The sequence below is a fragment of the Lactuca sativa genome, chromosome 6 (genome assembly GCF_002870075.4).
Source record: "Lactuca sativa cultivar Salinas chromosome 6, Lsat_Salinas_v11, whole genome shotgun sequence".
NCBI classification, from domain to species: domain Eukaryota; kingdom Viridiplantae; phylum Streptophyta; class Magnoliopsida; order Asterales; family Asteraceae; genus Lactuca; species Lactuca sativa.
This window is the reverse complement of record NC_056628.2, coordinates 138,777,454-138,797,459: the sequence shown is the minus strand read 5'-3', so window position 1 is coordinate 138,797,459 and position 20,006 is coordinate 138,777,454. Positions and strand designations below refer to the sequence as shown.

At 35.1% G+C, this 20,006-nt stretch overlaps 3 protein-coding genes across 3 annotated transcripts; all 3 read right to left on the bottom strand.

Annotated features, from left to right (window-relative positions):
• Nucleotides 1-1,250: 1,250 nt before the first annotated feature.
• LOC111881934 (early light-induced protein 1, chloroplastic) lies at nucleotides 1,251-1,990 on the bottom strand. The gene has a single exon (XM_023878313.3). The coding sequence runs from the start codon at nucleotides 1,835-1,837 to the stop codon at nucleotides 1,325-1,327; it is 513 nt and encodes a 170-aa protein (XP_023734081.2). The 5' UTR covers nucleotides 1,838-1,990; the 3' UTR covers nucleotides 1,251-1,324.
• A 5,474-nt stretch (nucleotides 1,991-7,464) lies between these two features.
• On the bottom strand, nucleotides 7,465-10,871 carry LOC128126877 (uncharacterized). The gene is made up of 6 exons (XM_052765032.1): nucleotides 10,245-10,871; nucleotides 9,766-10,200; nucleotides 9,218-9,684; nucleotides 8,207-9,137; nucleotides 8,018-8,131; nucleotides 7,465-7,530 (listed from the first exon to the last, which is right to left on the bottom strand). Exons 1-6 carry the CDS (start codon nucleotides 10,869-10,871, stop codon nucleotides 7,465-7,467), a joined length of 2,640 nt encoding a protein of 879 aa, XP_052620992.1.
• A 7,569-nt stretch (nucleotides 10,872-18,440) lies between these two features.
• Nucleotides 18,441-19,268, bottom strand: LOC128126639 (early light-induced protein 1, chloroplastic-like). The gene has a single exon (XM_052764478.1). The coding sequence runs from the start codon at nucleotides 19,108-19,110 to the stop codon at nucleotides 18,586-18,588; it is 525 nt and encodes a 174-aa protein (XP_052620438.1). The 5' UTR covers nucleotides 19,111-19,268; the 3' UTR covers nucleotides 18,441-18,585.
• Nucleotides 19,269-20,006: the final 738 nt, after the last annotated feature.

The window sequence follows — 20,006 nt, the reverse complement described above, 5'->3', positions numbered from 1 at the left end:
ATTACATAACAAACATCCGATTATAATTAAGTAAATATTAAAAGTCATAATATCCGATTAAACTTTTAGCTAACTATTAGCGGCGACATTTTTAACTTTTAGCGGCGACATATATGTCGCCGGTATTAGGTTAATGCGGATAAGAAATCCCAACCGTTGGATTGGATATTTGATCATACGGGCTTAGATGTAACGGATGGGGAAAACATAGATTCGAGTGATAACCCTTTAGCGGGGACATTATTAACGGCGAAGTGGACTTTTAGCGGCGACTCTAGCATTTGTCGCCGCAAAAAGCCCATGTCGCCGGTAATAGTGTCGCCGCTAAAGGGTGATATTCTTGTAGTGATTTAACTTTTCGAAAATTTCGTTATATTTGTTTTACCTATCTTTTTAAACAGTTTGTTTGCATTCTCAAGATCATTAAATCAAATTAGGTATATTCAAGAATGAAGATACCCTTTGCGAGTGGTTATATAGATGAATTTAGAGGTTTTTAACTATTTACTTGGATGACTCAGGCACATTGAATATCAAAATCGTCAAATCGTTTTTTTTTTTTTTTTTTATGATACATTTGTTAAAAAGTGAAATAAATAAGATGACTGTTATCTTCAAGAATGAAGACAACCTTTGCGAGTGTCTATATCTCTAAACAGTTTCATCGTTAACATATTAAATAGTTAGAAAATCATGGTTAACATATTAAATAGTTAGAAAATTAAATTTACATCATGAATTGATGGTTTCCCAAAATAAATGAATTTCACGAATGTTCAATGGGCTAACTTTGTGAGAAAATGTTCCTCACGGCCGTCATTTTTTATAAAAAGAAATAAGAAAAATGTCACGATCACTATATATAAGGCCAAAATATGGCCATTTCACGAATAACTTGTTATATTATATAATGGTTTTGTGATCGTTTTGCTTTTAAGGTATCTTAACAATAACTTTGCTTACATCTCCTGTTCCTGTGAGCAAGCTGTAAAACTAGGATTGCAATAGACACACCTAATTACACCGAATGTTTAAGTATTTTATACTTTGACTCTTATATCAATTAGTTTAGGTTGTTTTATTCAAGATCATGTGTTATACACTTATACATATATACAGGGTAAACGATTTGTTTATTCCCCTAAATTTTATCTTAGTTTTTGGTTTTATACTGTATTATGTTCTTTTATATTATCAAACATATGTTTTTCATGATTTGAACCATGTTAGGTCAATGATACAAATAAATATTCAAAAGAATATACATTTTCCTGTTTTATATTTAATTATGTAATAGAAAAGTTTGGATTTTGGAATACATTATCTAGACAAGAGCACTGCCTTTAACATATTCAGTGAAAGCCAAAGCCACCAGCCCCAACATCGCAACCCGTCCATTCCAAAGCTCTGCATCTGACGTCATCAGTCCACTCGACTTCGACTGCACACTCACTCCTTTAAACAACGGCACCAACGACGCTAACGTCAACACCATGCTAGTGCCGACAAACACCGCCACTCCGCCATTGCCGATCTGGGCAAACACGTCTTGACCGCTGCTCACTTCTACCGCCATCGCCGACACAAACCCGATCATCGCCAACCTTCCGTTTATCCTCTCCGGTGCCGGTCCGCTGAATGCCAATACCTCAGAGAACTTCGAGCTGACCTTCGGTGCAGGCGGTGGAGGAGTACTGGTCATATTTGGTGTGGTTGCTTGTTTGGAAATCCCGGTTTCACCACTTTGTGGTGTCTGTGCCATGCACCTGATGGAGAATGTGGGATTTCTCTTGAAAACTGTGATGGGGACTACCATGAATATTGAAGAAGCAGCCATGTCGGAAAAAGATATATGAAGTTTTGAGGGAGGAGAGAAGGTGGTAGTAGTACTGGTGGTGGTGGTGGTTGAAGTGGAGGATGAGGGTTTGAGGAGGTGGGTTTTATAGGGTTGGGGAGAACTGGTGAAGACAAAGGAGAGTGGATGCTTAGAGGAGCCACGTTAAGAGACTTCACGTGGCTTTCGAAATTGCCGATGAGGGGTGGTTGTGGTTAAAAAGCCTCTACATCTACACTTATTTCACTAATCGTGTGTGGTGGGGTATGTCGACAAATTAAGGATTTTGGGTTGAACTTTTTTCGGTCTTCCGTCACTAAGTCGGATTTTACCTAAGCTCCTTTGTTGTTAGATGGGACAAAATACATGCATCCCATGGACTAGAATCTAAAAATTAGTGATAATACTATAATGTTACAAATGGTTTAGAAAACATTCTAAGGGGTATATCTAATTGGTCTCATAATATACGGCACTTTCCAAATCATTATAAAAGATTGTTTTATTACCTAAAAACACCGCTTCCAAGTTCTTTTTAAAAAATAGGTTTTTTTAGTTGAACCTCTTTTATGACTAGTTCGATTCAATACGGTTTCTATAAATTTATGTATTTATTATTTCTTTTATATATATATATATATATATATATATATATATATATATATATATATATATATATATATATATATATATATATATATATAACCAAAAATCATTCTATAAACATAAATCATTCTATAGTGAACTTATATTATAAAACCATAGACATAACAACTGATAAGTATTGGTCTACACGTTGTTCATACCGTTGTCTAGTGTGCGTCAAAGACGTGCCCAATAGTGTGGTGCGTCATCAAACTTCGAGTTGTGTACATTCTAGATAATCTCATTGATCGAGATGATTAATTTGTTTGAAAAATTGTTGTTTTTAACGGGCCGAATGAAATTTAATTATCCAAGTCCAATAAACGATATCTATCATACCGATTCAACCTAGTGTTTGTAGAATATGTCCGATTTGAATTGTTCTAGGAATTAACATAAACTTTCGTTATTGAGCTGCTCTCATCTCCGGTCCCGGTCCTATTGGTCGAACATAAGGAATCATACACAATACTATATGTTCCGTTCCTAAGGCCTAGCCTATCATGGTCCCCGCCCTTACTCTGCTAATGATGAGATAAGAAACCCCGTCTACACTCAGCTAGTGATGAGATACTAGACCCTACCCACACTCACCTCCCTACCTGGCACATACAAGTATCACGAAGACAACAAGTATAACTAAACATGCATACATTCATCGGGTACCTGAATGACTTGCTTCCTTAATTGCATCAACGTATTCTTTGTCGTCATCTAAGAGGCCCAAAGCATAACATGCATCTCGAAAAGTTGGAAATTCTTCACCATTTACAGTACAAATTTCTTCAAATGATTTTGGACCTTTCATTTTATTTAAAAGTATCCGTAAGAAGTAGACTTTGCCAAGTTTAGGTGAAACAGAGTGAATCCTTTCTATTGAACGTCCAATTTTCCTTGGCTTCCACAACCTATCATTAAGTTTCCAAACAAACTTTTTAGGAAATTCAAAATATGTAAGTTTTCATGCATCTTTATTACTTTTATTACATTCCATCCAAGATGTGAACATAGAAGCTGCAACTGAAGGTTGTTCAAGAACATCGTCAATATCATCGTCTACAGCATATATTACTTGTTGTTGATCAGGAAGAGGAAAAGGTAGTCGCTTCATAGAAGGATATCGGTAATGAACATCATATTTAAATATTCGCCATGATGTTTCACATGCATATATATATATATATATATATATATATATATATATATATATATATATATATATCTACAATCATAATAATCTTTTATTTCATCCACAACCTTTTCTTGATGAGAAACAGTGTTGATGTCAACAACAATTGTAGCTTTATTTGGACCTTTATTTATATATTTAAACAGATACTTTATGGAAGATCCCTAATTGCACCATTCAACATTAATATATGCCTGATATATTTTCAACATATATTTGTTATATGGAACAACATTTATGTAATCTAACTTAACACCTGATTTTACGAAAAAATATCCATTTTTTCTTCTCATATATAACGGATAACCGTTGACATCAACTGAAGAATGATTACAGAATTGCTTTGGAAATTTTTTCGAACATTGCTTGTCAACCATGCATGGGCAATTCATATTTTCAGCTCCACAAGGACCATGTATCATGAATTCACATACAAGTGAATACAACTCTGGATCTTCATTGATATTTGGAATCTCAGCAGGAAATAATTGGATCAATATATTCAACAGTAGGCCACTTGGAGTCAGCATGCATAAATAGACAAATATGACTATGTGGCAAACCTCTACTTTTGAAATTCAATTATATAGACCACTGCAAATTAATTTGACAAATAAGTTATGATTTGTGTTGGATGAAATATATTTGCAAATAATAAAAATTGTTAAGAAACGAAAAAAATCATTATAAAAAAATTTGAATTAAACAACAACTTTGAATACCTGCTTGAACGATGACGAAATTTTATATTCCCGTATGTTTTTAATAAAAGAATCAAGCTTTATTTTGAATAACCTACATAAGATATCAGGTCTATCTTCGGGATGCAGTGAAGTGTTATGATGAAAATTTTTAACTTCACGCCATTTTAGATTACATGTAAAGGTTATGAAGAAATCAGGATATCCAAACCATTTACATAAGGACATGGTGTCAAAGTTGTTTTGCATCATATAATATGCACCGCCAGTGAATGAAGAAGGTAAGATAACAGGTTGTCCGACGTTGGATATATCTTTATTCTCGTGGTTTTGTTGATTACGTAAATTCTCATAAGACTCACATCTAAGAATTTGTTGTTTGCTCCTTATGAAATGTAATCTCTCGATTTTGATCATAGTGTAAGCATCTACCAAAAACTGTTGGAACAACCTTTTTGAAAGAATTAGTGAAAAATATTGATCCCTGTCTTGTATTCTATAAGAAAAAAATTATCTCATCGTACAGTCGGGCCGCTTGTTGTTGCTTGAAGGTGTAATACCTCGATGTGGTATGTCAACCCTGTAACCATTATCACCATATGGAAACAATAGTGGATACTGAAGAGGAAGGTATGATGGATGTAATTCACTAATACGCCGTAGAGAACCAGTTGAAGTTTGAACAACAATATCTTTATTATCAATTGAATCACCACTATCTCCAACAATTAAAGCGGCAACCTAAGAAGCAGATGATAGGTTGTATGTCCTTCCATCTTGGTCCCTTCGTCCAATAATTCTCAATTTGATATCAACATGAGGGTTTTCCTGAAAACATTCTCTAACCATTCTATAAGACTGAACCAAGACATCATTTGAATCTAACATCAACTTCAAATCTTGTATAATAACAATATCAAGAACAGAAGAATTTGATATAGATCGTTGATTTTCTCCACTGCAAGTAAGATGAACATATAAACATAAGATAAATAAAGAAATTAATGCTGATGAATAATATATCTATTAATGTGATAATTGTGAAGAGTGTACCCAAAAAATGTTCGTCTATTTGCGATCTCATTATCAGTATCGTATATGTACAACTGAGAGAATTTTGGTTTAAATCTCTGTTCCGGTAAAAGGCTTCCGATACTATGATAATTTTGACCGCTAAGTCGAAAAATGTATGGAGCATTTTCAATTATTAAAACACATAAAATATAAACAGTTTACAATGATTCAACACACAGTTAAATCATGAAAGATTCTTTAAGTAGGTTGCTAGAGCATTAGTATAATAAATAATTTCAATAATAAGCTACTTGCTTGTTTGCATTGGTACCTCCTTCATATGTAATTTGAGTGCACAAGGTGTAAACAAATGGGCGGGGGTATTAGTTTTAATGTGACATTTCTTAAGAGCCTTCAAACCATGTGAAATGTGGATTTTAGATTTAGTTATTTTTTTGGTGTTATCCGGCTGAAGTTCTGTGTCACGTGAATCTATTTATGTTTATGTTCTTTAAAGGCTTCCAAGTAAAGCTGAGTTTAGAAGTTTTATTTTCGTTTTCCTTATGTCTTACACAATGAATCGACACTTGTTCAATATAATTGGTTTATCGTTCAAATTACAATGCCTAAAAAATATAAATTTTAAATTTAAAAAAAAAAACTAAAAATCCAATGTCGTAACAGAAGCATATGAAAGGAGAATGCTATAATTCACGATAAAGAGAAGTTCATTGCTATTTCTTGCATTTATCCCTAAAAATGGAAGCAAAATCATGGTAAAGTATAAGAACAATTGAAGAAAATTACCATTATGCAATAAAGTCTAAGAACAAAATCAATAATGCAGTAAAGTATAGGGGAATCTTCAAAAAAGTCCCAAACTTTTGGGAAAAGTTACACTTTTGTCCCAACATTTTTTTTTTGAACAAAAAAACCCAGGAAACCGGGTAAATTGAACATTTCGGCCCTATTTTACCGGTGACCTTAATTTAGCCGGTTAAATTGGCTTATGTGGCAAGGACTTGCTGAGGTGGTTGGTGAGTCATTTAATTGCCTTGTATTAAACTCTAAATATAGTGGAAAACTTCATTCGTGCCCTAGCAGACAACGATTGAAGCAGGAGCAGTGGAGGACCAAGACAAATGTCTTCTTCGTCTTCTTCATCTTCAATGAATCGTCTCAGAAAGAGGTGCTACTGTGGTGATCCTGTAGGAAGATGGACTTCATGGACTCCATTAAACCCAGGAAGAAGGTTTATAGGATGCCCAAATTACCAGAATGGACTCAAAGATTGCAAGTACTTTCGTTGGGTGGATCCTCCTCTACCAAGCCAGTGGTATGCAGATCTGTTATTAGTATTACACAACAATGTCGATTTGGAGAACCATCGAATATTTGGGGAGTTTGGGCAAGAACAACCAGCTGGGAACTTTTTTGGAGACGTTGTGGAACAACCAATGGCACAACAACCAATTGCACAAAAAGCAGTGGAAGGAGGAAGATGGAAATCATTGCTTTATGTCTTTGTGGTTTTTTTTGTGTTTTTGTTGGTTATGTTGATGGATTGGTAGGATAGAAAGTTGTTTTAATGTATTTTGGTTGTGTTTGTTTTGGTTATGACTAAGGGTTGTTAGTTTACTATGAATGTAGTATCTTGTTACTCATATGATTATGAATGAAGTATCTAGTTTATGTATGAACTTTAAATGTATTGATTGTAATCAATGAATGGAATCAAAGTATGACTGTAATAAGTTAATAATGGACTTCATACACAAACGAATCAATACATAATGGAGTCAATCATGCATGACCGGAATCATGCATAGCTAGATATGGCTTTCAACCTTGACAGGTATGGCTTTCAAGAATGGATGGCCACATTCATGGGAAGATTTTGAAGGTTTAGTGTCTGAAATGACAATTTTACCCTTACATCAATTTTAACATAAGAGGATTATGGAGGCAATTAAAAGAAGGGGAAAATAAAATAGAACATGTAGGAATATTAACCAAAGCCAGAACAAGTTTAACATAAGAGGACCGGAATCAAGCATGACCGGAATCATGCATGACCGGAATCATGCATAACTAGTATCCATATAAGCAAACATTGTAAGCACAAGTAATGTATGCATGACTGGAATCTATAAAACAAGGAATCAATATAACCAAAGGGAACATAAACATTGTTAATCATAGAACATGTAGTAATATTAACCAAAGCCAAACAAGTTGTATGGCAAGTTGTGTAAATGCCCAAAAAAATGTTCAAGGGGCCCAAAGCCTATAGTTTATATGGATGTAAACAAAAGGGGCTATCAACAAAAAGGGCTATCAACAAAAGGGGCTATCAACATTTTCCCAAACCCAAAACTTTTATACATGTTCTTAACGAAAGTAGGGATCAGAAACACCCTAATCTAGACCAAGGGGGTTGGATGAACTCATCCCCTTTCCATTCTTGACAGCTACCACCTTTTGCAACTGGATCTCTGTTATCCTTTCCGAAGGCTTCCTCCTCCTGACTTGATTCACTTTGCTCCTCTTTGTAGTCCTCTTTCTGACTTGATTCAATTGTTGTGTGCTAGGTATTTCTCTCTCTCCATCCATCCTTTCCTCATTCGTCATTACCTCACCCATCCCTGGCTCATCTATGCCATCCTCCCCATTCATCCTTTCCTCATCTCCAAGTACATGATTTGTAGGGAGTTCTTCAACTGTTATTTGGCTAGCAATTCCAACATCCTGTAACAAGCATAACAAAAAGACCAATTAGCAAGATTTAACATCACAAAATGAATAATGAGAAAGAAAGCATACTTGTGACATAGCAACATCCACATCTTCAATTTGTTGTACTTCTGCTTCACTCACTCCAAGACCTTCAATTTCTTGTAATTCTGCTTCAGTGAGTCCAAGACAGTCCATGATCTCTTCTGTAGTGTATAAAGATTTCCTTAGGTTGTCAATTGTTAAGCTAATTTCTTGTAAATCTGGACTTGCATCATTTTCACTCTCAACATTTGGAATGGCAACATCTTCAGGCTCACATTTAGGAAACTCAGAAGTACCCTTCCCATATTCTGTTTGGACTCCTTCACTCTCAACATTTGGAATGGCACCACCTCTATTGCCTCTTCCACTAGAGCCCCTACCACCACCTCTACTCCTTCCTCCACCAACCCTTCCACCAGCCCTTCCACCACCTCTAGATCCTGTTTTAGTTCCTGACCAATTAACCAAATCAGGTTCCAACCTAGGCCTGCCCATTTTTTTCTTTGGTTGAGGTTCTGGAACCACTGTAGGATTCTTGCATGATGTTTTATTGTGTCCCCTTTGTAGACAATTTTTACACTGGACAGTTCTACCCTTGCTTGACACTTGAGAGTACTTGTCTTGATTTTCTGAAACATGTCTTCTTCTTTTAACACTAGGCCTTCCTGGCATCCTCCTTTCAATGGGTGGAAGGGGCTTAGTGTAGCTTGTTTCTTCCCATAAGATACTTCCATTAACTGGGTGTATATTCTGATCATAAGTTGCCTTGTAATTATTCTTGCTGAACCAACTACTTATAAAGTTAACTGGATCTTGATTGGTGTACAATATTGCCACTTGTGCATGCACACAAGGTATTCCTGAAAGTTCCCATAATCTACAAGCACATATTTTTTCCTTCAAGTTAACTCCATAGTTCTGAAACCCATTCCTTACTTCATATTCATTCACTCCACTTGGAACTGCATGCCAACTTCTGCAAACATATAAGATAGAACATAAGATGCAAACACATAAGATAGAACATGTAAAAACAAAACAATTGAGAATACTTACTTAATGTCTTCTCCAAATTCTTCCATCTTTGTTACCGCAGAAGGACAAACTTCACCAACCCAGTTTTCAGCTTCTTGTTTCAGATTGAAAGCCCTTTCCATCATGTAAAGCCTAATCTCTTCAAGCATAGTCAGCAAAGGTTTCTTTCTTGCGTCTACAATGATTGCATTGAAACACTCAGCAATCCCATTCTCTACAGCCTCACAAGCCAAGCCAGTAGAGAAATAAGCTCTGCACCATGAAGTTGGTTCCCTTGCCATGAGATGATCATAAGCAGCAGAACTTATTGCCCTAATTCTTTCCATATTAAACTTGAAATGTCCTTCTGTGGTAGATTTTGCAGCTGCCCAAAACATGTTTCTGAACTGCACTCCACTATAAACTTTTCTGAAATTGGCATAGATATGCCTTGCACATTGCCTGTGCTCAACATATGGTAGAATATCCTTACTAGCTTCAACAAGACCCTATAACATGAAAAAAAAAAGATAATTAGCAACACCATACATTATTGTAAATAATGAAAAATAAAGAGATAGTTACTTTACCTTGTGTTGGTCACTGATTACACACACACCCTTTCCACCCTGCAATCCAAGATCATCATTAACCAAATCCAGGAACCATTTCCAGTTGTTCTTGTTCTCTACATCAACAACTGCCCAAGCTATAAGATACACCTGATTATTGGCATCCCTACCTATTGCAGTTAACAATTCACCCTTACACTGTCCCTTCAAAAAAGAACCATCCAATCCTATTACCCTACGACATGCCCTTTTCCACCCCTCTCTTATTGCTTTAAAGCAAATGTAGAATCTATGAAATGTTGTGGTATTATCAGGGTTTACATTAACTGTAATCCTAACTGTGCTGTCTGGATTGGACCTCAGTAGCTCATGCCCATAATCCCAAACTCTTGCGTAGTGGTCATTCAAATTTCCATGAATTAATGACAGTGCCCTCATCCTTGATCTATAACACTTTGACCATGAAATTTTGCAATGAAATTTACTTGTATAATTACCTGCATCTCTTTGCATTTTAAATTAGGTTTCCTAATCAACTCCTTCACAAATTTCCTAGCTAACCAGGTAGGATCCATAAGCCTTGAATTGTTAAAATTCCTAACACATTTATGAATGTCTATCATCTTTTTGACTTGGAAAGACCTTTCAGTAGTCATCCAAGAAGCCCTAACCACAAATGGACACTTCTCTGGATCACTTCCACATATTGCCACTAGTCTAACACTATCGCATTTTTTGAAACGGATTTGAAAACCCTTACTAATAGCATAGTTCGTCAAACACAGTTTCAGTTCATGTGGGGATTCATACCTTTCACCAAGCATTGGTCTCATTTTGTTCCATTTCACCTTTGGATTGTGGGTGGAATACTCAAATTCCTCATCACTACCTTCCTCGTTACTACCTTCCAGATAATCTTCATCTGATTCTTCTTTAGTGATTCCAGTTTGAGTATCGTTTCCAGTTTGAGCATCATTTTCAGTTTGAGCATCATCTACTGCCTCGTAATCGTCTTCTTCACATAGAATATTGAGAAATTCGTCTTTGCATCGGGAAGCTTGTTTCTTTTTGAAGTACGCATCCAACTCCACATCTATTGTATCAAAATCATGGATGTCATCCATGATTTCAACTGCACGGGGGTAAAAAACCCTAGTTTAATGAGGGGAGGTAGAAAGTGAAACGAGAGAGGTAAGTTGTACTGTGTATGTATGTGTGTAAATGAGATCGATTAAACCCACGTAAACAAGTCCTTGCCACATAAGCCAATTTAACCGGCTAAATGAAGGTCACCGGTAAAATAGGGCCGAAATGTTCAATTTACCCGGTTTCCTGGGTTTTTTTGTTCAAAAAAAAAATGTTGGGACAAAAGTGTAACTTTTCCCAAAAGTTTGGGAGTTTTTTGAAGATTTCCCTAAAGTATATTCAAACATTCAAACAAAGAAAACAAAACTGAAAGACACATAAAAACACAAACTATATACCCCTTTACAGAGAATTATCATTATGTCCCTGGACTATTAAAGTAAACAATTTTCAATTATTAAAACACATAAAATACAAACAGTTTACAATGATTCAACCAACAATTTAACAAATCATAATTTTGGATAACTAAAGTATTGTAGTCATTTGAAAGCCCGTTTAAAATAAATTAATTTTGACATTTTATTTGATTAGTAATTTCATGGACTTATCTCGACATGACTTCTTTATGTCGAAATAGAGGGGCATAAAAAGGCATATCAAGATTCAACCTAGAAAATCCGTGTAACGTCCCAAAATTGAAGTCCAAAAATTTCATTTTTAATTAAGTTGTTCATAAAACATTTACTAGAAAATATTGAATCAACACGTCATCTCATAAAATCAAGTATCATGTTTCAAACCCACAACATAAGCAAATAACATATCATAGTACAATCCCAGAAAACACCGTGCAGAAAATCAAATGTGTGTGTGATGCCACGCTACGCTGCCGGCTCCTTCCTCTTAGATGAAGAGGTACCTGAAACCAAAAACTGAAAACGTAAGCACAAAGCTTAGTGAGTTCCCCCATCATACCACATACCATACAATACCATCGGTATATTTCAACCGGTAATCGTCATCGGTATCTTTCAACCGGTAACTGGGGACTATTCCACCCCCTACCACTAGCATACAATAGCAAGATATAAGCACATAGTCAGGCATATTCGGGTACTGACCTACCCCTTGGTCCTAAGGACCACTATCAGGGTAACTACCCCTATCATGTAACATACCATACAGATATAACTCATAACCAAACGCATACCAGACCAAGATAAATTATCACAAAGACAATTATCTTCTAAATACTCCTCATTGGTGGGTCGGCATTGTGGCCTTAGACCCACCCTACTGGAAGGTAACTCACATCATACAAGTAGCTGCTGATAATCAGTGCGGGAAACCACTGTCCGCTGCTGCCCTAGAAATCCTCCGGCTACAAACCCCACAAACACTCAGTTAGAAACAGCCAAGTAAAGTCAAAGTCAAAAGTCAACTTCCAGTTGACCCGACTCGCCGAGTTGGGCCATCAACTCACCGACTCCCTCACTCTCTACCCGTCCCCATCCGCGACTCTACTCTTCGATTTGGGCCGACAACTCGATGAGTTCTTCTCCCATTCGAAACCACAACGAAACTCATCCGACTCGCCAAGTTTGAAGAACAACTCGCCGAGTCCCACGAGCAGTTCTCCTACTCGATTCCAAATTCTCACCAGGGCATTCTTTATGAGGATTTGGGTTTCTAGGACTATTGCTACACGCTAAGTTGCTAATTCCGCGAGTAGTGACGAAGGGTTGGACCTTCTACACTTAAACCCCTCACAACTCAGTAACTGTTCATATGACTCACCGAGTTTGAAGAACAACTTGTCGAGTTCCAGGCAATCTTCATAGGACTCGCCGAGTTGTTCATCCAACTCGCCGAGTCTAAGGCCATCTTCATAGAACTCGCCGAGTTCCACTTTGGGACACGCCGAGTCCTTTCGACCCATTTCCCATACATACCAAATCTAAGACATGCAACGCTTCCAAACCATATATCTATGTTTCCTAGGGCATGCTTATCACCTAAAGTTGCAAACTTTACGTGCATGCATGGCCCTATAAGCTCCAAAAGGAAAATCCAAGCTCTTTATGAGGTCATACACTCAATGGGGACCTCAATCACTTCATCCACAGAAACTTTATGCTTCTAATACGTCCCCAAGGTCTAGATCTGAAGTCCTTTCGGATCATTAACCACAAACACATGGAGTTTGGTGTTTTAGGGCTTGAAAACCACCAATTAAGGGCAAAAATGGTATCTAATGAACTAGTGATCAAGGTGGGAACTTTTCTACCTAAATGGAAGCCTCTTGCAGGGTAGATATCGGATCTACTTCTCTTCCTTGAACTCTTCCACCTCCTTCTTCTTCTCTTGAGCTTCAAACTTCCTTCACAAGGCCAAAATCACTCACAAGGACAAAAAGGGGCTAGGGTTTCGTTCTACAACTCTTCTGGAAGTGCTAGGAACAAGAGAGGCCGAGTTAGTGTGCTTAAATAGGGTGCAAACACCCGGGTTAGGGTTTTTGCCCAAACAGGGCCTACTCGCCGAGTCCGGGAACCGACCCACCGAGTCCAAGGCTCAGACCCCGCGTCTCATCCCGCTCCTACTCGGCGAGTTGGTCCTTCAACTCGCCGAGTCCAAGGCAAAATGCATGAATTAAGAATTATTAATTACAAGAAATACGTACCGGGAAACAGGTGCTACAATCCATTTGTAACTTTTCTCATTTGCTTAAAATCACTTTATAATCGTCAAAAAATATGTATTACAGAAAAACTTCAAATATTTTTTTGAAGTAATCCAGATCACTAATCAAGTTGAAAATTTAAGAAACAATGACCGATAAACCACCATAAACATTTACAGATATAACAATCATAGGTTAAACAACATAAATAGCAGCAGTAACATGCGACAACAATGGCAGGGGTAAATCCAGATCAGTAATCAAGTTCAAATTTTAACAAGGAATGACCGATCAACCACCGTAAACATATACAGACAGAATAATTATAGGTTAAACAACATAAATAGCAGCATTAACATGTTAGAACATTGGGAAGGGACAACAATTATCGTTTTAACTGTATTCATTCCAGTCAAAGATCAATACGCTAATTCAAATTCGTCGTGTTCTGTCCATGAGTGGGAAACAGGGACTTACAAAATACAATTTAGTTTGAGAAAACAAATACATATACACATTGAGAAGAAGAAACTTACCAAAAGGATTGAACTGTGTGATTGAATATCCGAAAATTGAATTGTCGATGATGCAAAACCTTGAAAACATGATGCTGTAAAGGAACGTTGATATCATATATTTCAAGTATATATTGAGCAGATTATATAATCAACATAATATAATAATTGACATAATAATTTTAATTAAATGTAATCGATTGATTGATATCATACCTTATATAAGAAATCGGATTCCATAATAACATTCTATTAATCGGGTATGTGCATAATTTGAGTTAATGGCTACAGCTGTTATCACCGATAAAATTGGAAACAAAATTGAAACAAAATAGGGCGTTATATGGATTTGATATCGAATTGTATTCAATGTGAGACCAAGTAGGGGTATAATGGGTATTTAACTTTTGCAAAATTCTGATGTTTTGAAGGGACACGTAGAGATACGATTTTGTTTATTAGATAGGGAGATATTATTACTATTATTAATATTACTTATTTCAATTTCGGTTAACAATATCACTATATGTAATTTTGGTTTATTGTTTTTTTAGCTCAAGGTAATAAATTAAAGTCTAACATTTTTTTGTTATTGATGAGCTAATATTTTTATTTTTAATATTTTATAGAATTATAAATCAATAAATAAGTATACTTTTTATTAAAAAAACTATAATTTTTAGTCAAATAAACTGAACTTTTTAAAAAAACCGTGTGTTTTACGTGAAACTGCACTTTTTATAAAAATAACTGCCCTTTTTATAAAAAAATTTGCATCATGTAAAAAAAGTTGTAATTTATAAATAAAAAAAACTACAAATTTAAAAAAACTACACTTTTTAGAACAAAATTACATGTTTTATTAAAAAAAACTATACTTTTAAATGTAAAAAAGGCACATTTTAAAAAAAAAATTAATGCAAATTATAACAAAAAACAGCAAAAAGTAAATAGTTTTATGAAAATTAGGTTTATGGTAATAGAGAAAAAAAATAAGTTTGTGAATTTACGACTAAAAACATAGATAAAAAAAGTGTTTTCTATAAGTACCATTATTTTTCCAATTTCACCTCCTTGATTTGATTTTTTGTCTTTTGTTGTTTTTTTTTGTTCTTTTTTTTTTACAATTTTCTTTTTTTATTGTTTTTATATTATTATTTTTATTATTATTATTATTATTATTATTATTATTATAAATTTCGAACAAAATTTTATAATACGGACGACATTATAAAATTCGAACGGCTATATAAAATCGGTTTTTAATTATTTTTTATTACATATTTTAATATAATAATAATAATAATAATAATAAATATTATTATTATTATTATTATCATTATTTTAAATTTCGAACAACATTTTATATATCGGAAGACATTATAAATTCGAACGACTATATAAAATCAGTTTTTAATTCTTTTTTTTTTTATTTTATAAATCGGTTTTTAAAATCGGATTACATTATAAATTTGGATGAAATTTTAAAATTCGTACGACATTACAAAGTTGGACGACGTAATAAAATTCAAACGACTATAAAACGGAACAAAATCAAAGTTTTTGTTTATTTACCACGGATATATTAATTAGTACGTTATTTACATTTGCGTGGTGCGTTATGCGGATTGAAAACAAACTTTACTTTTGTTCCATTTTATATAGTCGTTAAATTCAAATTTTATAATGCCGTCCGAACTTATAATATTGTCTGAATTTTATATGGTTATCGAAATTTCTTATAATAATAATAATAATAATATTATTATTATTATTATTAAAAGAAAAAACAACAAAAAACAAAAAGGAAAGAAAACAAAAAAAGAAAAAAAAAAAAGAGAATAAAATGATGTCAATTCAAATGTAAAAGGTTGATTAGATTGACGTTAGGGGAAGGGGTAAAATCTGTTAAGGGGGTACTTACAGCACAACCCATAAAAAAATTATGAAATTTTATTTGAAAAATTATTTTTATAATATTATTTATATTATTATATTATAAAAACATTATTGTTGTGTTTTTTGTCTTAATAAAAATAAGTTTAAAATTATGAATATTATTGATATCCTTGTATCAAGTGTATACAAAATGTATTAGGTGATGGAAATTGTGATGTTCGATTAGTAGTCGTTTGTCTCGGGCATGATGAAGATGAGTGACTTTTTTGTCACACCCCAAAACCGAGAACGGCGGAAACGTTCTGCGGCGGAGGACGTCATGTAATGTATCACAACAATGCAAAGTAGTAAACAAGCAACAACATCATCCATTGCATTAAAAGTATAATTTTAATTACAAGTGTGTTCTTTCATAGTATAAGACAACATAATGAACAATCTACATAAAATAGGAGTCTTGATTTCTCCATCTTCACAAAACCTGGTCGTCGTACCTGTCTATTTGTGACCTGAGAATACAAGTATTTTGAAAGCGAGTATCACCAATAAAGCTGGTGAATTTATAAGTATTAATGTGTCTTAGATTTGTAAAACTGGAAAGTAAAGACTTGTGAACATTTGGAAAAAGGTTTGTATAAGTATGAACTGTTTGAAACTAGTTTGAAAACGTTTGAATACCCTAGCAAATCCCTATGATTTCTATTAGTATAAAGAGTAGTCTTCTACCAAGACTAGACTGTTTTGAAAGTAACAAAGATGGTTTTTCCCTTGGATGACTACCATTAACAAAATATATAGTCTACTTCGTCATTTATGTGAATGTATCACAAAATAAAAGTAATAGGAAAAATATAGCCATATAAGTGTTATCCTTTTTTATTAGGATCAACTCGACATCGCGACTGCCGAAAAAGTATTAACCTTGAATATCCGAAGATGTTTATTTTCCTCTGTAGCTAACAGCAGGTTGAACGAATGGTTAGTCCCGTAAAGGTAACCTAATATAAGTATTAACCGTAGGCATCCGTAGATGTTAATTACCTCTGTTGCTAACAGTTGGGTGCTGGAATGGTTAGTCCCGTCTTAGTAAGTAAGTAGTCTTCTAACGAGACCCGCTGTAAGTAAGTAATAATATGATTGGTAGTCCCTATTCTACATTTGGAACTAAAGGTGACTTTCGCAACGAATCGCTAGGTCGAAATCCATGTTTATTACCAAATCATATATATATATATATATATATATATATATATATATATATATATATATATATATGCTATGTTTTAATATACTATAGAGACGTAAATCCTTAGGAGCTACATATTCTCTTACTTACGTAGTGATAATATTATATTTACTACTAGGAAAACGATCATTAGCCGCGTCAAAAGTCGCCGGTAATAAGTCGGGTAGTCGCCGGTAATAGTAATAGCGGCGACGCGTCGCCGGTAATAAGTCGTCACTACTGTTTCGTCGCTATTGAGCAAATTGTCGCTGCTAATGATATTTGTCGCCGCTAATGATGTGTGTCGCCGTTAATAACAATGTCGTCGGTAATAACACAGTCGCCGGTAATAGTGTCGCCGGTAATAACAATTTTCATTTTTTTAATTTTTTTTAATTAAAGATTTTGGTTGCCGGTAATAATGTCGTCGGTAATTACATAACAACATTCGATGAAATATAACAAATAATAGTGTCGACGCTAATTACATAACAAACATCCGATTATAATTAATTAAATATTAAAAGTCATAATATCCGATTAAACTTTTAGCTAACTATTAGCGGCAACATTTTTAACTTTTAACGGCGGCATATATGTCGCCGGTATTAGGTTAATGCGGATAAGGAATCCCAACCGTTGGATTGGATATTTAATCATACGGGCTTAGATGTAACGGATGGGGAAAACATGGATTCGAGTGATAACCCTTTAGCGGAGACATTATTACCGGCGAAGTGGACTTTTAGCGGCGACTCTAGCATTTGTCGCCGCTAAAAGCCCATGTCGCCGGTAATAGTGTCGCCGCTAAAGGGTGATATTCTTGTAGTGATTTAACTTTTCGAAATTTTCGTTATATTTGTTTTACCTATCTTTTTAATCAGTTTGTTTGCATTCTCAAGATCATTAAATCAAATTAGGTATATTCAAGAATGAAGATACCCTTTGCGAGTTGTTATATAGATGAATTTAGAGGTTTTTAACAATTTACTTGGATGACTCAGGCACATTGAATATCAAAATCGTCAAATCGTGTTTTTTTTTATGATACATTTGTTAAAAAGTGAAATAAATAAGATGACTGTTATCTTCAAGAATGAAGATAACCTTTGCGAGTGTCTATATCTCTAAACAGTTTCATCGTTAACATATTAAATAGTTAGAAAATCATCGTTAACATATTAAATAGTTAGAAAATTAAATTTACATCATGAATTGATGGTTTCCCAAAATAAATGAATTTCACGAATGTTCAATGGGCTAACTTTGTGAGAAAATGTTCCTCACGGACGTCATTTTTTATAAAAAGAAATAAGAAAAATGTCACGATCACTATATATAAGGCCAAAATATGGCCATTTCACGAATAACTTGTTATATTATATAATGGTTTTGTGATCGTTTTGCTTTTAAGGTATCTTAACAATAACTTAGCTTACATCTCCTGTTCCTGTGAGCAACCCGTCCATTCCAGTGAAAGCCAAAGCCACCAGCCCCAACATCGCAACCCGTCCATTCCAAAGCTCTGCATCTGACGTCATCAGTCCACTCGACTTCGACTGCACACTCACTCCTTTAAACAACGGCACCAACGACGCTAACGTCAACACCATGCTAGTGCCGACAAACACCGCCACTCCGCCATTGCCGATCTGGGCAAACACGTCTTGACCGCTGCTCACTTCTACCGCCATCGCCGACACAAACCCGATCATCGCCAACCTTCCGTTTATCCTCTCCGGTGCCGGTCCGCTGAATGCCAATACCTCAGAGAACTTCGAGCTGACCTTCGGTGCAGGCGGTGGAGGAGTACTGGTCATATTTGGTGTGGTTGCTTGTTTGGAACTCCCGGTTTCACCACTTTGTGGTGTCTGTGCCATGCACCTGATGGAGAATGTGGGATTTCTCTTGAAAAATGTGATGGGGACTACCATGAATATTGAAGAAGCAGCCATGTCGGAAAAAGATATATGAAGTTTTGAGGGAGGAGAGAAGGTGGTAGTAGTACTGGTGGTGGTGGTGGTTGAAGTGGAGGATGAGGGTTTGAGGAGGTGGGTTTTATAGGGTTGGGGAGAACTGGTGAAGACAAAGGAGAGTGGATGCTTAGAGGAGCCACGTTAAGAGACTTCACGTGGCTTTCGAAATTGCCGATGAGGGGTGGTTGTGGTTAAAAAGCCTCTACATCTACACTTATTTCACTAATGGTGTGTGGTGGGGTATGTCGACAAATTAAGGATTTTGGGTTGAACTTTTTTCGGTCTTCCGTCACTAAGTCGGATTTTACATAAGCTCCTTTGTTGTTAGATGGGACAAAATACATGCATCCCATGGACTAGAATCTAAAAATTAGTGATAATACTATAATGTTACAAATGGTTTAGAAAACATTCTAAGGGGTATATCTAATTGGTCTCATAATATACCCACTTTCCAAGTCATTATAAAAGATTGTTTTATTACCTAAAAACACCGCTTCCAAGTTCTTTTTAAAAAATAGGTATTTTTAGTTGAACCTCTTTTATGACTAGTTCGATTCAATACAGTTTCTATAAATTTATGTATTTATGAAGAAATCAGGATATCCAAACCATTTACATAAGGACATGGCGTCAAAGTTGTTTTGCATCATATAATATGCACCGCCAGTGAATGAAGAAGGTAAGATAACAGGTTGTCCGACGTTGGATATATCTTTATTCTCGAGGTTTTGTTGATTACGTAAATTCTCATAAGACTCGCATCTAAGAATTTGTTGTTTGTTCCTTATGAAATGTAATCTCTCGATTTTGATCATAGTGTAAGCATCTACCAAAAACTGTTGGAACAACCTTTTTGAAAGAATTAGTGAAAA

What these genes read in the sequence shown, in the direction of transcription:
- LOC111881934 (XM_023878313.3), bottom strand. Translation starts at nt 1,837, where the DNA reads ATGGCTGCTTCTTCAATATTCATGGTAGTCCCCATCACAGTTTTCAAG.
- LOC128126639 (XM_052764478.1), bottom strand. Translation starts at nt 19,110, where the DNA reads ATGGCTGCTTCTTCAATATTCATGGTAGTCCCCATCACATTTTTCAAG.
- LOC128126877 (XM_052765032.1), bottom strand. Translation starts at nt 10,871, where the DNA reads ATGGATGACATCCATGATTTTGATACAATAGATGTGGAGTTGGATGCG. An exon ending in TAATCAGTGACCAACACAAG is followed by an intron (nt 9,685 to 9,765) that starts GTAAAGTAACTA and finishes TTCATGTTATAG; the next exon opens with GGTCTTGTTGAAGCTAGTAA. An exon ending in GAATTTGGAGAAGACATTAA is followed by an intron (nt 9,138 to 9,217) that starts GTAAGTATTCTC and finishes ATATGTTTGCAG; the next exon opens with AAGTTGGCATGCAGTTCCAA.